Source organism: Coregonus lavaretus, assembly GCF_964263955.1.
Source record: "Coregonus lavaretus genome assembly, contig: HAP1_SCAFFOLD_3212, whole genome shotgun sequence".
In the NCBI taxonomy this organism is placed as follows: Eukaryota; Metazoa; Chordata; class Actinopteri; order Salmoniformes; family Salmonidae; genus Coregonus; species Coregonus lavaretus.
The window spans coordinates 1,096-14,478 of record NW_028162595.1 but is presented as its reverse complement, the minus strand read 5'-3'; the positions used below and the strand labels follow the sequence as shown (position 1 = coordinate 14,478).

Genomic DNA, 13,383 nt, shown 5'->3' with positions numbered 1-13,383 from the left:
CTACTGGGGGCGCGTGGCCGACCCCCATGTCGTTGCCTACTGGGGGCGCGTGGCCGACCCCCATGTCGTTGCCTACTGGGGACGCGTGGCCGACCCCCATGTCGTTGCCTACTGGGGGCGCGTGGCCGACCCCCATGTCGTTGCCTACTGGGGGCGCGTGGCCGACCCCCATGTCGTTGCCTACTCGGGGCGCATATCCGACCCCCATGTCGTTGCCTACTGGGGGCGCGTGGCCGACCCCCATGTCGTTGCCTACTGGGGGCGCGTGGCCGACCCCCATGTCGTTGCCTACTGGGGGCGCGTGGCCGACCCCCATGTCGTTGCCTACTGGGGGCGCGTGAACCGTCACGATATTTTCAAACCTTTGATTTTATCAGCACAAAATCGTCAATGCTTTTGTAGTGTGAGATGTGCAACGACAAGTTTTGAAAACGGCGATCAGCAATAGCCAATGAGAGCTGGCCAGAGTAGAAGCCAAAGATGATGACGTATCACATGACCCAGGATGTGTAGCCTCTGGAGCAGGAGCCATGACTACTACCAGTATGGATGTGTAGCCTCTTGCCCTAACCCTCTGTCCTACTATCAGTATGGATGTGTAGCCTCTTGCCCTAACCCTACCAGTATGGATGTGTAGCCTCTTGCCCTAACCCTCTGTCCTACTTCTACCAGTATGGATGTGTAGCCTCTTGCCCTAACCCTCTGTCCTACTACTACCAGTATGGATGTGTAGCCTCTTGCCCTAACCCTCTGTCCTACTACCAGTATGGATGTGTAGCCTCTTGCCCTAACCCTCTGTCCTACTACCAGTATGGATGTGTAGCCTCTTGCCCTAACCCTCTGTCCTACTACCAGTATGGATGTGTAGCCTCTTGCCCTAACCCTCTGTCCTACTACCAGTATGGATGTGTAGCCTCTTGCCCTAACCCTCTGTCCTACTACCAGTATGGATGTGTAGCCTCTTGCCCTAACCCTCTGTCCTACTACCAGTATGGATGTGTAGCCTCTTGCCCTAACCCTCTGTCCTACTACCAGTATGGATGTGTAGCCTCTTGCCCTAACCCTCTGTCCTACTACCAGTATGGATGTGTAGCCTCTTGCCCTAACCCTACCAGTATGGATGTGTAGCCTCTTGCCCTAACCCTCTGTCCTACTACCAGTATGGATGTGTAGCCTCTTGCCCTAACCCTCTGTCCTACTACCAGTATGGATGTGTAGCCTCTTGCCCTAACCCTCTGTCCTACTACTACCAGTATGGATGTGTAGCCTCTTGCCCTAACCCTCTGTCCTACTACCAGTATGGATGTGTAGCCTCTTGCCCTAACCCTCTGTCCTACTACCAGTATGGATGTGTAGCCTCTTGCCCTAACCCTCTGTATGGATGTGTAGCCTCTTGCCCTAACCCTCTGTCCTACTACCAGTATGGATGTGTAGCCTCTTGCCCTAACCCTCTGTCCTACTACCAGTATGGATGTGTAGCCTCTTGCCCTAACCCTCTGTCCTACTACCAGTATGGATGTGTAGCCTCTTGCCCTAACCCTCTGTCCTACTCCCAGTATGGATGTGTAGCCTCTTGCCCTAACCCTCTGTCCTACTACCAGTATGGATGTGTAGCCTCTTGCCCTAACCCTCTGTCCCACTACCAGTATGGATGTGTAGCCTCTTGCCCTAACCCTCTGTCCTACTACCAGTATGGATGTGTAGCCTCTTGCCCTAACCCTCTGTCCTACTACCAGTATGGATGTGTAGCCTCTTGCCCTAACCCTCTGTCCTACTACCAGTATGGATGTGTAGCCTCTTGCCCTAACCCTCTGTCCTACTACCAGTATGGATGTGTAGCCTCTTGCCCTAACCCTCTGTCCTACTACCAGTATGGATGTGTAGCCTCTTGCCCTAACCCTCTGTCCTGCTACCAGTATGGATGTGTAGCCTCTTGCCCTAACCCTCTGTCCTACTACCAGTATGGATGTGTAGCCTCTTGCCCTAACCCTCTGTCCTACTACCAGTATGGATGTGTAGCCTCTTGCCCTAACCCTCTGTCCTACTCCCAGTATGGATGTATAGCCTCTTGCCCTAACCCTCTGTATGGATGTGTAGCCTCTTGCCCTAACCCTCTGTACTACTACCAGTATGGATGTGTAGCCTCTTGCCCTAACCCTACCAGTATGGATGTGTAGCCTCTTGCCCTAACCCTACCAGTATGGATGTGTAGCCTCTTGCCCTAACCCTCTGTCCTACTACCAGTATGGATGTGTAGCCTCTTGCCCTAACCCTACTACCAGTATGGATGTGTAGCCTCTTGCCCTAACCCTCTGTCCTACTACCAGTATGGATGTGTAGCCTCTTGCCCTAACCCTCTGTCCTACTACCAGTATGGATGTGTAGCCTCTTGCCCTAACCCTCTGTCCTACTACCAGTATGGATGTGTAGCCTCTTGCCCTAACCCTCTGTCCTACTACCAGTATGGATGTGTAGCCTCTTGCCCTAACCCTCTGTCCTACTACCAGTATGGATGTGTAGCCTCTTGCCCTAACCCTCTGTCCTACTACCAGTATGGATGTGTAGCCTCTTGCCCTAACCCTCTGTCCTACTACCAGTATGGATGTGTAGCCTCTTGCCCTAACCCTACCAGTATGGATGTGTAGCCTCTTGCCCTAACCCTCTGTCCTACTACCAGTATGGATGTGTAGCCTCTTGCCCTAACCCTCTGTCCTACTACCAGTATGGATGTGTAGCCTCTTGCCCTAACCCTCTGTATGGATGTGTAGCCTCTTGCCCTAACCCTCTGTATGGATGTGTAGCCTCTTGCCCTAACCCTGTCAGTATGGATGTGTAGCCTCTTGCCCTAACCCTCTGTATGGATGTGTAGCCTCTTGCCCTAACCCTGTCAGTATGGATGTGTAGCCTCTTGCCCTAACCCTCTGTATGGATGTGTAGCCTCTTGCCCTAACCCTCTGTATGGATGTGTAGCCTCTTGCCCTAACCCTGTGTACTTGTCTTTAACCAAAGCCAAAGTGTTAAATCGTTTAGAGCTCTGAAGTTCACCAGCATCTGTTATTCAAATGAAAATGTATCGGCTGGATATTTCTACTCTGTACGGCAAGAATGTCTGACTGAAAACGTTCCCATGAGGCTGCTTTGAGCCACGGCACGTTGTAGCTAAATGAACAATCGAATCCCATCATGGTTTTAGAGACAGCGTGGCGGCGTGGAGAATCCTCACGACCAGGTGAAGAATCTCGTAGCGTGACCCCCCGTCTGCGCCACACCGTTTAGAGTGCTCCCCGCTACGTTGGCAAGACAACCAACTACAGGAAAGAGGGTTCACTCTGACATTCACGTGAGCGGCTCAGCGATGTTAGGATTCACAAAGTGGCGTGGTGTTCGCCCGGCTTTACAATGGGGTCTTCATCAGAGCAGTGGAGTGGGACACCTCACCGTGGGAGGAGGAGAGACTGAGCTAACAGACTACAGGGGAACAACCCAACAGGACAGCCAGTCAGTCTGGAGCTAACAGACTACAGGGGAACAACCCAACAGGACAGCCAGTCAGTCTGGAGCTAACAGACTACAGGGGAACAACCCAACAGGACAGCCAGTCAGTCTGGAGCTAACAGACTACAGGGGAACAACCCAACAGGACAGCCAGTCAGTCTGGAGCTGCAGACTACAGGGGAACAACCCAACAGGACAGCCAGTCAGTCTGCAGACTACAGGGGAACAACCCAACAGGACAGCCAGTCAGTCTGCAGACTACAGGGGAACAACCCAACAGGACAGCCAGTCAGTCTGGAGACTACAGGGGAACAACCCAACAGGACAGCCAGTCAGTCTGGAGCTAACAGACTACAGGGGAACAACCCAACAGGACAGCCAGTCAGTCTGGAGACTACAGGGGAACAACCCAACAGGACAGCCAGTCAGTCTGGAGACTACAGGGGAACAACCCAACAGGACAGCCAGTCAGTCTGGAGCTAACAGACTACAGGGGAACAACCCAACAGGACAGCCAGTCAGTCTGGAGCTAACAGACTACAGGGGAACAACCCAACAGGACAGCCAGTCAGTCTGGAGACTACAGGGGAACAACCCAACAGGACAGCCAGTCAGTCTGGAGACTACAGGGGAACAACCCAACAGGACAGCCAGTCAGTCTGGAGCTAACAGACTACAGGGGAACAACCCAACAGGACAGCCAGTCAGTCTGGAGACTACAGGGGAACAACCCAACAGGACAGCCAGTCAGTCTGGAGCTAACAGACTACAGGGGAACAACCCAACAGGACAGCCAGTCAGTCTGGAGACTACAGGGGAACAACCCAACAGGACAGCCAGTCAGTCTGGAGACTACAGGGGAACAACCCAACAGGACAGCCAGTCAGTCTGGAGACTACAGGGGAACAACCCAACAGGACAGCCAGTCAGTCTGGAGCTGCAGACTACAGGGGAACAACCCAACAGGACAGCCAGTCAGTCTGCAGACTACAGGGGAACAACCCAACAGGACAGCCAGTCAGTCTGGAGCTAACAGACTACAGGGGAACAACCCAACAGGACAGCCAGTCAGTCTGGAGCTAACAGACTACAGGGGAACAACCCAACAGGACAGCCAGTCAGTCTGGAGACTACAGGGGAACAACCCAACAGGACAGCCAGTCAGTCTGGAGCTAACAGACTACAGGGGAACAACCCAACAGGACAGCCAGTCAGTCTGGAGACTACAGGGGAACAACCCAACAGGACAGCCAGTCAGTCTGGAGACTACAGGGGAACAACCCAACAGGACAGCCAGTCAGTCTGGAGACTACAGGGGAACAACCCAACAGGACAGCCAGTCAGTCTGGAGACTACAGGGGAACAACCCAACAGGACAGCCAGTCAGTCTGGAGACTACAGGGGAACAACCCAACAGGACAGCCAGTCAGTCTGGAGCTAACAGACTACAGGGGAACAACCCAACAGGACAGCCAGTCAGTCTGGAGCTAACAGACTACAGGGGAACAACCCAACAGGACAGCCAGTCAGTCTGGAGACTACAGGGGAACAACCCAACAGGACAGCCAGTCAGTCTGGAGACTACAGGGGAACAACCCAACAGGACAGCCAGTCAGTCTGGAGCTAACAGACTACAGGGGAACAACCCAACAGGACAGCCAGTCAGTCTGGAGCTAACAGACTACAGGGGAACAACCCAACAGGACAGCCAGTCAGTCTGGAGCTAACAGACTACAGGGGAACAACCCAACAGGACAGCCAGTCAGTCTGGAGCTAACAGACTACAGGGGAACAACCCAACAGGACAGCCAGTCAGTCTGGAGACTACAGGGGAACAACCCAACAGGACAGCCAGTCAGTCTGGAGCTAACAGACTACAGGGGAACAACCCAACAGGACAGCCAGTCAGTCTGGAGCTAACAGACTACAGGGGAACAACCCAACAGGACAGCCAGTCAGTCTGGAGACTACAGGGGAACAACCCAACAGGACAGCCAGTCAGTCTGGAGCTAACAGACTACAGGGGAACAACCCAACAGGACAGCCAGTCAGTCTGGAGACTACAGGGGAACAACCCAACAGGACAGCCAGTCAGTCTGGAGCTAACAGACTACAGGGGAACAACCCAACAGGACAGCCAGTCAGTCTGGAGCTAACAGACTACAGGGGAACAACCCAACAGGACAGCCAGTCAGTCTGGAGACTACAGGGGAACAACCCAACAGGACAGCCAGTCAGTCTGGAGACTACAGGGGAACAACCCAACAGGACAGCCAGTCAGTCTGGAGCTACAGGGGAACAACCCAACAGGACAGCCAGTCAGTCTGGAGCTAACAGACTACAGGGGAACAACCCAACAGGACAGCCAGTCAGTCTGGAGCTAACAGACTACAGGGGAACAACCCAACAGGACAGCCAGTCAGTCTGGAGACTACAGGGGAACAACCCAACAGGACAGCCAGTCAGTCTGGAGCTAACAGACTACAGGGGAACAACCCAACAGGACAGCCAGTCAGTCTGGAGACTACAGGGGAACAACCCAACAGGACAGCCAGTCAGTCTGGAGACTACAGGGGAACAACCCAACAGGACAGCCAGTCAGTCTGGAGACTACAGGGGAACAACCCAACAGGACAGCCAGTCAGTCTGGAGCTAACAGACTACAGGGGAACAACCCAACAGGACAGCCAGTCAGTCTGGAGCTAACAGACTACAGGGGAACAACCCAACAGGACAGCCAGTCAGTCTGGAGACTACAGGGGAACAACCCAACAGGACAGCCAGTCAGTCTGGAGACTACAGGGGAACAACCCAACAGGACAGCCAGTCAGTCTGGAGCTAACAGACTACAGGGGAACAACCCAACAGGACAGCCAGTCAGTCTGGAGACTACAGGGGAACAACCCAACAGGACAGCCAGTCAGTCTGGAGACTACAGGGGAACAACCCAACAGGACAGCCAGTCAGTCTGGAGCTAACAGACTACAGGGGAACAACCCAACAGGACAGCCAGTCAGTCTGGAGCTAACAGACTACAGGGGAACAACCCAACAGGACAGCCAGTCAGTCTGGAGCTAACAGACTACAGGGGAACAACCCAACAGGACAGCCAGTCAGTCTGGAGACTACAGGGGAACAACCCAACAGGACAGCCAGTCAGTCTGGAGACTACAGGGGAACAACCCAACAGGACAGCCAGTCAGTCTGGAGACTACAGGGGAACAACCCAACAGGACAGCCAGTCAGTCTGGAGCTGCAGACTACAGGGGAACAACCCAACAGGACAGCCAGTCAGTCTGCAGACTACAGGGGAACAACCCAACAGGACAGCCAGTCAGTCTGGAGCTAACAGACTACAGGGGAACAACCCAACAGGACAGCCAGTCAGTCTGGAGCTAACAGACTACAGGGGAACAACCCAACAGGACAGCCAGTCAGTCTGGAGACTACAGGGGAACAACCCAACAGGACAGCCAGTCAGTCTGGAGCTAACAGACTACAGGGGAACAACCCAACAGGACAGCCAGTCAGTCTGGAGACTACAGGGGAACAACCCAACAGGACAGCCAGTCAGTCTGGAGACTACAGGGGAACAACCCAACAGGACAGCCAGTCAGTCTGGAGACTACAGGGGAACAACCCAACAGGACAGCCAGTCAGTCTGGAGACTACAGGGGAACAACCCAACAGGACAGCCAGTCAGTCTGGAGACTACAGGGGAACAACCCAACAGGACAGCCAGTCAGTCTGGAGCTAACAGACTACAGGGGAACAACCCAACAGGACAGCCAGTCAGTCTGGAGCTAACAGACTACAGGGGAACAACCCAACAGGACAGCCAGTCAGTCTGGAGACTACAGGGGAACAACCCAACAGGACAGCCAGTCAGTCTGGAGCTAACAGACTACAGGGGAACAACCCAACAGGACAGCCAGTCAGTCTGGAGACTACAGGGGAACAACCCAACAGGACAGCCAGTCAGTCTGGAGCTAACAGACTACAGGGGAACAACCCAACAGGACAGCCAGTCAGTCTGGAGCTAACAGACTACAGGGGAACAACCCAACAGGACAGCCAGTCAGTCTGGAGACTACAGGGGAACAACCCAACAGGACAGCCAGTCAGTCTGGAGACTACAGGGGAACAACCCAACAGGACAGCCAGTCAGTCTGGAGCTACAGGGGAACAACCCAACAGGACAGCCAGTCAGTCTGGAGCTAACAGACTACAGGGGAACAACCCAACAGGACAGCCAGTCAGTCTGGAGCTAACAGACTACAGGGGAACAACCCAACAGGACAGCCAGTCAGTCTGGAGACTACAGGGGAACAACCCAACAGGACAGCCAGTCAGTCTGGAGCTAACAGACTACAGGGGAACAACCCAACAGGACAGCCAGTCAGTCTGGAGACTACAGGGGAACAACCCAACAGGACAGCCAGTCAGTCTGGAGACTACAGGGGAACAACCCAACAGGACAGCCAGTCAGTCTGGAGACTACAGGGGAACAACCCAACAGGACAGCCAGTCAGTCTGGAGCTAACAGACTACAGGGGAACAACCCAACAGGACAGCCAGTCAGTCTGGAGCTAACAGACTACAGGGGAACAACCCAACAGGACAGCCAGTCAGTCTGGAGACTACAGGGGAACAACCCAACAGGACAGCCAGTCAGTCTGGAGACTACAGGGGAACAACCCAACAGGACAGCCAGTCAGTCTGGAGCTAACAGACTACAGGGGAACAACCCAACAGGACAGCCAGTCAGTCTGGAGACTACAGGGGAACAACCCAACAGGACAGCCAGTCAGTCTGGAGCTAACAGACTACAGGGGAACAACCCAACAGGACAGCCAGTCAGTCTGGAGCTAACAGACTACAGGGGAACAACCCAACAGGACAGCCAGTCAGTCTGGAGACTACAGGGGAACAACCCAACAGGACAGCCAGTCAGTCTGGAGCTAACAGACTACAGGGGAACAACCCAACAGGACAGCCAGTCAGTCTGGAGACTACAGGGGAACAACCCAACAGGACAGCCAGTCAGTCTGGAGCTAACAGACTACAGGGGAACAACCCAACAGGACAGCCAGTCAGTCTGGAGACTACAGGGGAACAACCCAACAGGACAGCCAGTCAGTCTGGAGCTAACAGACTACAGGGGAACAACCCAACAGGACAGCCAGTCAGTCTGGAGCTAACAGACTACAGGGGAACAACCCAACAGGACAGCCAGTCAGTCTGGAGCTAACAGACTACAGGGGAACAACCCAACAGGACAGCCAGTCAGTCTGGAGACTACAGGGGAACAACCCAACAGGACAGCCAGTCAGTCTGGAGACTACAGGGGAACAACCCAACAGGACAGCCAGTCAGTCTGGAGCTAACAGACTACAGGGGAACAACCCAACAGGACAGCCAGTCAGTCTGGAGACTACAGGGGAACAACCCAACAGGACAGCCAGTCAGTCTGGAGACTACAGGGGAACCACCCAACAGGACAGCCAGTCAGTCTGGAGCTAACAGACTACAGGGGAACAACCCAACAGGACAGCCAGTCAGTCTGGAGCTGCAGACTACAGGGGAACAACCCAACAGGACAGCCAGTCAGTCTGGAGACTACAGGGGAACAACCCAACAGGACAGCCAGTCAGTCTGGAGCTAACAGACTACAGGGGAACAACCCAACAGGACAGCCAGTCAGTCTGGAGACTACAGGGGAACAACCCAACAGGACAGCCAGTCAGTCTGCAGACTACAGGGGAACAACCCAACAGGACAGCCAGTCAGTCTGGAGCTGCAGACTACAGGGGAACAACCCAACAGGACAGCCAGTCAGTCTGGAGACTACAGGGGAACAACCCAACAGGACAGCCAGTCAGTCTGGAGCTAACAGACTACAGGGGAACAACCCAACAGGACAGCCAGTCAGTCTGGAGACTACAGGGGAACAACCCAACAGGACAGCCAGTCAGTCTGGAGCTAACAGACTACAGGGGAACAACCCAACAGGACAGCCAGTCAGTCTGGAGACTACAGGGGAACAACCCAACAGGACAGCCAGTCAGTCTGGAGACTACAGGGGAACAACCCAACAGGACAGCCAGTCAGTCTGGAGCTAACAGACTACAGGGGAACAACCCAACAGGACAGCCAGTCAGTCTGGAGACTACAGGGGAACAACCCAACAGGACAGCCAGTCAGTCTGGAGACTACAGGGGAACAACCCAACAGGACAGCCAGTCAGTCTGGAGCTAACAGACTACAGGGGAACAACCCAACAGGACAGCCAGTCAGTCTGGAGACTACAGGGGAACAACCCAACAGGACAGCCAGTCAGTCTGGAGCTAACAGACTACAGGGGAACAACCCAACAGGACAGCCAGTCAGTCTGGAGACTACAGGGGAACAACCCAACAGGACAGCCAGTCAGTCTGGAGACTACAGGGGAACAACCCAACAGGACAGCCAGTCAGTCTGGAGCTAACAGACTACAGGGGAACAACCCAACAGGACAGCCAGTCAGTCTGGAGCTAACAGACTACAGGGGAACAACCCAACAGGACAGCCAGTCAGTCTGGAGACTACAGGGGAACAACCCAACAGGACAGCCAGTCAGTCTGGAGACTACAGGGGAACAACCCAACAGGACAGCCAGTCAGTCTGCAGACTACAGGGGAACAACCCAACAGGACAGCCAGTCAGTCTGGAGACTACAGGGGAACAACCCAACAGGACAGCCAGTCAGTCTGGAGACTACAGGGGAACAACCCAACAGGACAGCCAGTCAGTCTGGAGACTACAGGGGAACAACCCAACAGGACAGCCAGTCAGTCTGGAGACTACAGGGGAACAACCCAACAGGACAGCCAGTCAGTCTGGAGCTAACAGACTACAGGGGAACAACCCAACAGGACAGCCAGTCAGTCTGGAGCTAACAGACTACAGGGGAACAACCCAACAGGACAGCCAGTCAGTCTGGAGACTACAGGGGAACAACCCAACAGGACAGCCAGTCAGTCTGGAGCTAACAGACTACAGGGGAACAACCCAACAGGACAGCCAGTCAGTCTGGAGACTACAGGGGAACAACCCAACAGGACAGCCAGTCAGTCTGCAGACTACAGGGGAACAACCCAACAGGACAGCCAGTCAGTCTGGAGACTACAGGGGAACAACCCAACAGGACAGCCAGTCAGTCTGGAGACTACAGGGGAACAACCCAACAGGACAGCCAGTCAGTCTGGAGACTACAGGGGAACAACCCAACAGGACAGCCAGTCAGTCTGCAGACTACAGGGGAACAACCCAACAGGACAGCCAGTCAGTCTGGAGCTAACAGACTACAGGGGAACAACCCAACAGGACAGCCAGTCAGTCTGGAGACTACAGGGGAACAACCCAACAGGACAGCCAGTCAGTCTGGAGACTACAGGGGAACAACCCAACAGGACAGCCAGTCAGTCTGGAGCTAACAGACTACAGGGGAACAACCCAACAGGACAGCCAGTCAGTCTGGAGCTAACAGACTACAGGGGAACAACCCAACAGGACAGCCAGTCAGTCTGGAGACTACAGGGGAACAACCCAACAGGACAGCCAGTCAGTCTGGAGCTAACAGACTACAGGGGAACAACCCAACAGGACAGCCAGTCAGTCTGGAGACTACAGGGGAACAACCCAACAGGACAGCCAGTCAGTCTGGAGCTAACAGACTACAGGGGAACAACCCAACAGGACAGCCAGTCAGTCTGGAGACTACAGGGGAACAACCCAACAGGACAGCCAGTCAGTCTGGAGCTAACAGACTACAGGGGAACAACCCAACAGGACAGCCAGTCAGTCTGGAGCTAACAGACTACAGGGGAACAACCCAACAGGACAGCCAGTCAGTCTGGAGACTACAGGGGAACAACCCAACAGGACAGCCAGTCAGTCTGGAGCTAACAGACTACAGGGGAACAACCCAACAGGACAGCCAGTCAGTCTGGAGACTACAGGGGAACAACCCAACAGGACAGCCAGTCAGTCTGGAGCTAACAGACTACAGGGGAACAACCCAACAGGACAGCCAGTCAGTCTGGAGACTACAGGGGAACAACCCAACAGGACAGCCAGTCAGTCTGGAGCTAACAGACTACAGGGGAACAACCCAACAGGACAGCCAGTCAGTCTGGAGACTACAGGGGAACAACCCAACAGGACAGCCAGTCAGTCTGGAGCTGCAGACTACAGGGGAACAACCCAACAGGACAGCCAGTCAGTCTGGAGCTAACAGACTACAGGGGAACAACCCAACAGGACAGCCAGTCAGTCTGGAGACTACAGGGGAACAACCCAACAGGACAGCCAGTCAGTCTGGAGCTAACAGACTACAGGGGAACAACCCAACAGGACAGCCAGTCAGTCTGGAGACTACAGGGGAACAACCCAACAGGACAGCCAGTCAGTCTGGAGCTAACAGACTACAGGGGAACAACCCAACAGGACAGCCAGTCAGTCTGGAGCTGCAGACTACAGGGGAACAACCCAACAGGACAGCCAGTCAGTCTGGAGCTGCAGACTACAGGGGAACAACCCAACAGGACAGCCAGTCAGTCTGGAGACTACAGGGGAACAACCCAACAGGACAGCCAGTCAGTCTGGAGACTACAGGTGAACAACCCAACAGGACAGCCAGTCAGTCTGGAGCTACAGGGGAACAACCCAACAGGACAGCCAGTCAGTCTGGAGACTACAGGGGAACAACCCAACAGGACAGCCAGTCAGTCTGGAGACTACAGGGGAACAACCCAACAGGACAGCCAGTCAGTCTGGAGACTACAGGGGAACAACCCAACAGGACAGCCAGTCAGTCTGGAGCTAACAGACTACAGGGGAACAACCCAACAGGACAGCCAGTCAGTCTGGAGACTACAGGGGAACAACCCAACAGGACAGCCAGTCAGTCTGGAGACTACAGGGGAACAACCCAACAGGACAGCCAGTCAGTCTGGAGACTACAGGGGAACAACCCAACAGGACAGCCAGTCAGTCTGGAGCTAACAGACTACAGGGGAACAACCCAACAGGACAGCCAGTCAGTCTGGAGACTACAGGGGAACAACCCAACAGGACAGCCAGTCAGTCTGTCTCACATTCACATCTTAACACACCTGCGTCTGTGCTGGTGTTGCCGTCGGTTGCATTATGGTATGTGATCAGCCAATGGCGTAGCAGAGAGAAACTGTAGAGGTTCATCCATTGGTCGTCTGAGAAGGCTTGGCTGACACACAGCACCGTGAAGAAGTCCCCACACACACACCCATCCAGCTCCGCCACCTGCCCCGGCTACACACACACAGACACACACCACACACACACACACACACACACACACACACACACACACTTTAGAAAAGACATTCAGAACGGCCAGGTAGTTCATTACAGTTACAGCATGTAAAAATATGCAGTGATTTGATTGGTTGATTAGAGGTCACCTGACGTATTCGAGGGCCAGTGAAAAACCCTCCTGACGAAGCCACACCTCCCTGCTGAACGCTGGCGTAGCGCAGCCAATCCACAAGCCTCTTACTGAGCAGGGTCACATGATCTACACACAAACACACACACACTTACATTTTAGTCATTTAGCAGACGTTCTTATCCAGAGAGACATACAGTTAGTATATTCATATTAAGATAGCTAGGTGGGACAACCACATATTACAGTAGTTAGTATATTCACATTAAGACAGCTAGGTGGGACAACCACATATTACAGTAGTTAGTATATTCACATTAAGACAGCTAGGTGGGACAACCACATATTACAGTAGTTAGTATATTCATATTAAGATAGCTAGGTGGGACAACCACATATTACAGTAGTTAGTATATTCATAT

At 53.8% G+C, this 13,383-nt stretch overlaps 1 protein-coding gene across 1 annotated transcript in view; it reads right to left on the bottom strand.

Annotated features, from left to right (window-relative positions):
- The window catches only part of LOC311119110 (AP-5 complex subunit zeta-1-like), a gene marked incomplete at its 5' end in the record, with an annotated part of 52,380 nt that extends 39,290 nt beyond the window's left edge, over positions 1-13,090 (bottom strand). Inside the window, 2 exons of the mRNA XM_084193852.1 lie at positions 12,651-12,825; positions 12,978-13,090. Of these exons, the coding sequence (XP_084049978.1) occupies positions 12,651-12,825; positions 12,978-13,090 (288 nt within the window). The remainder of the gene's footprint in view (positions 1-12,650; positions 12,826-12,977) is intronic.
- Between the last annotated feature and the right edge of the window lie 293 nt (positions 13,091-13,383).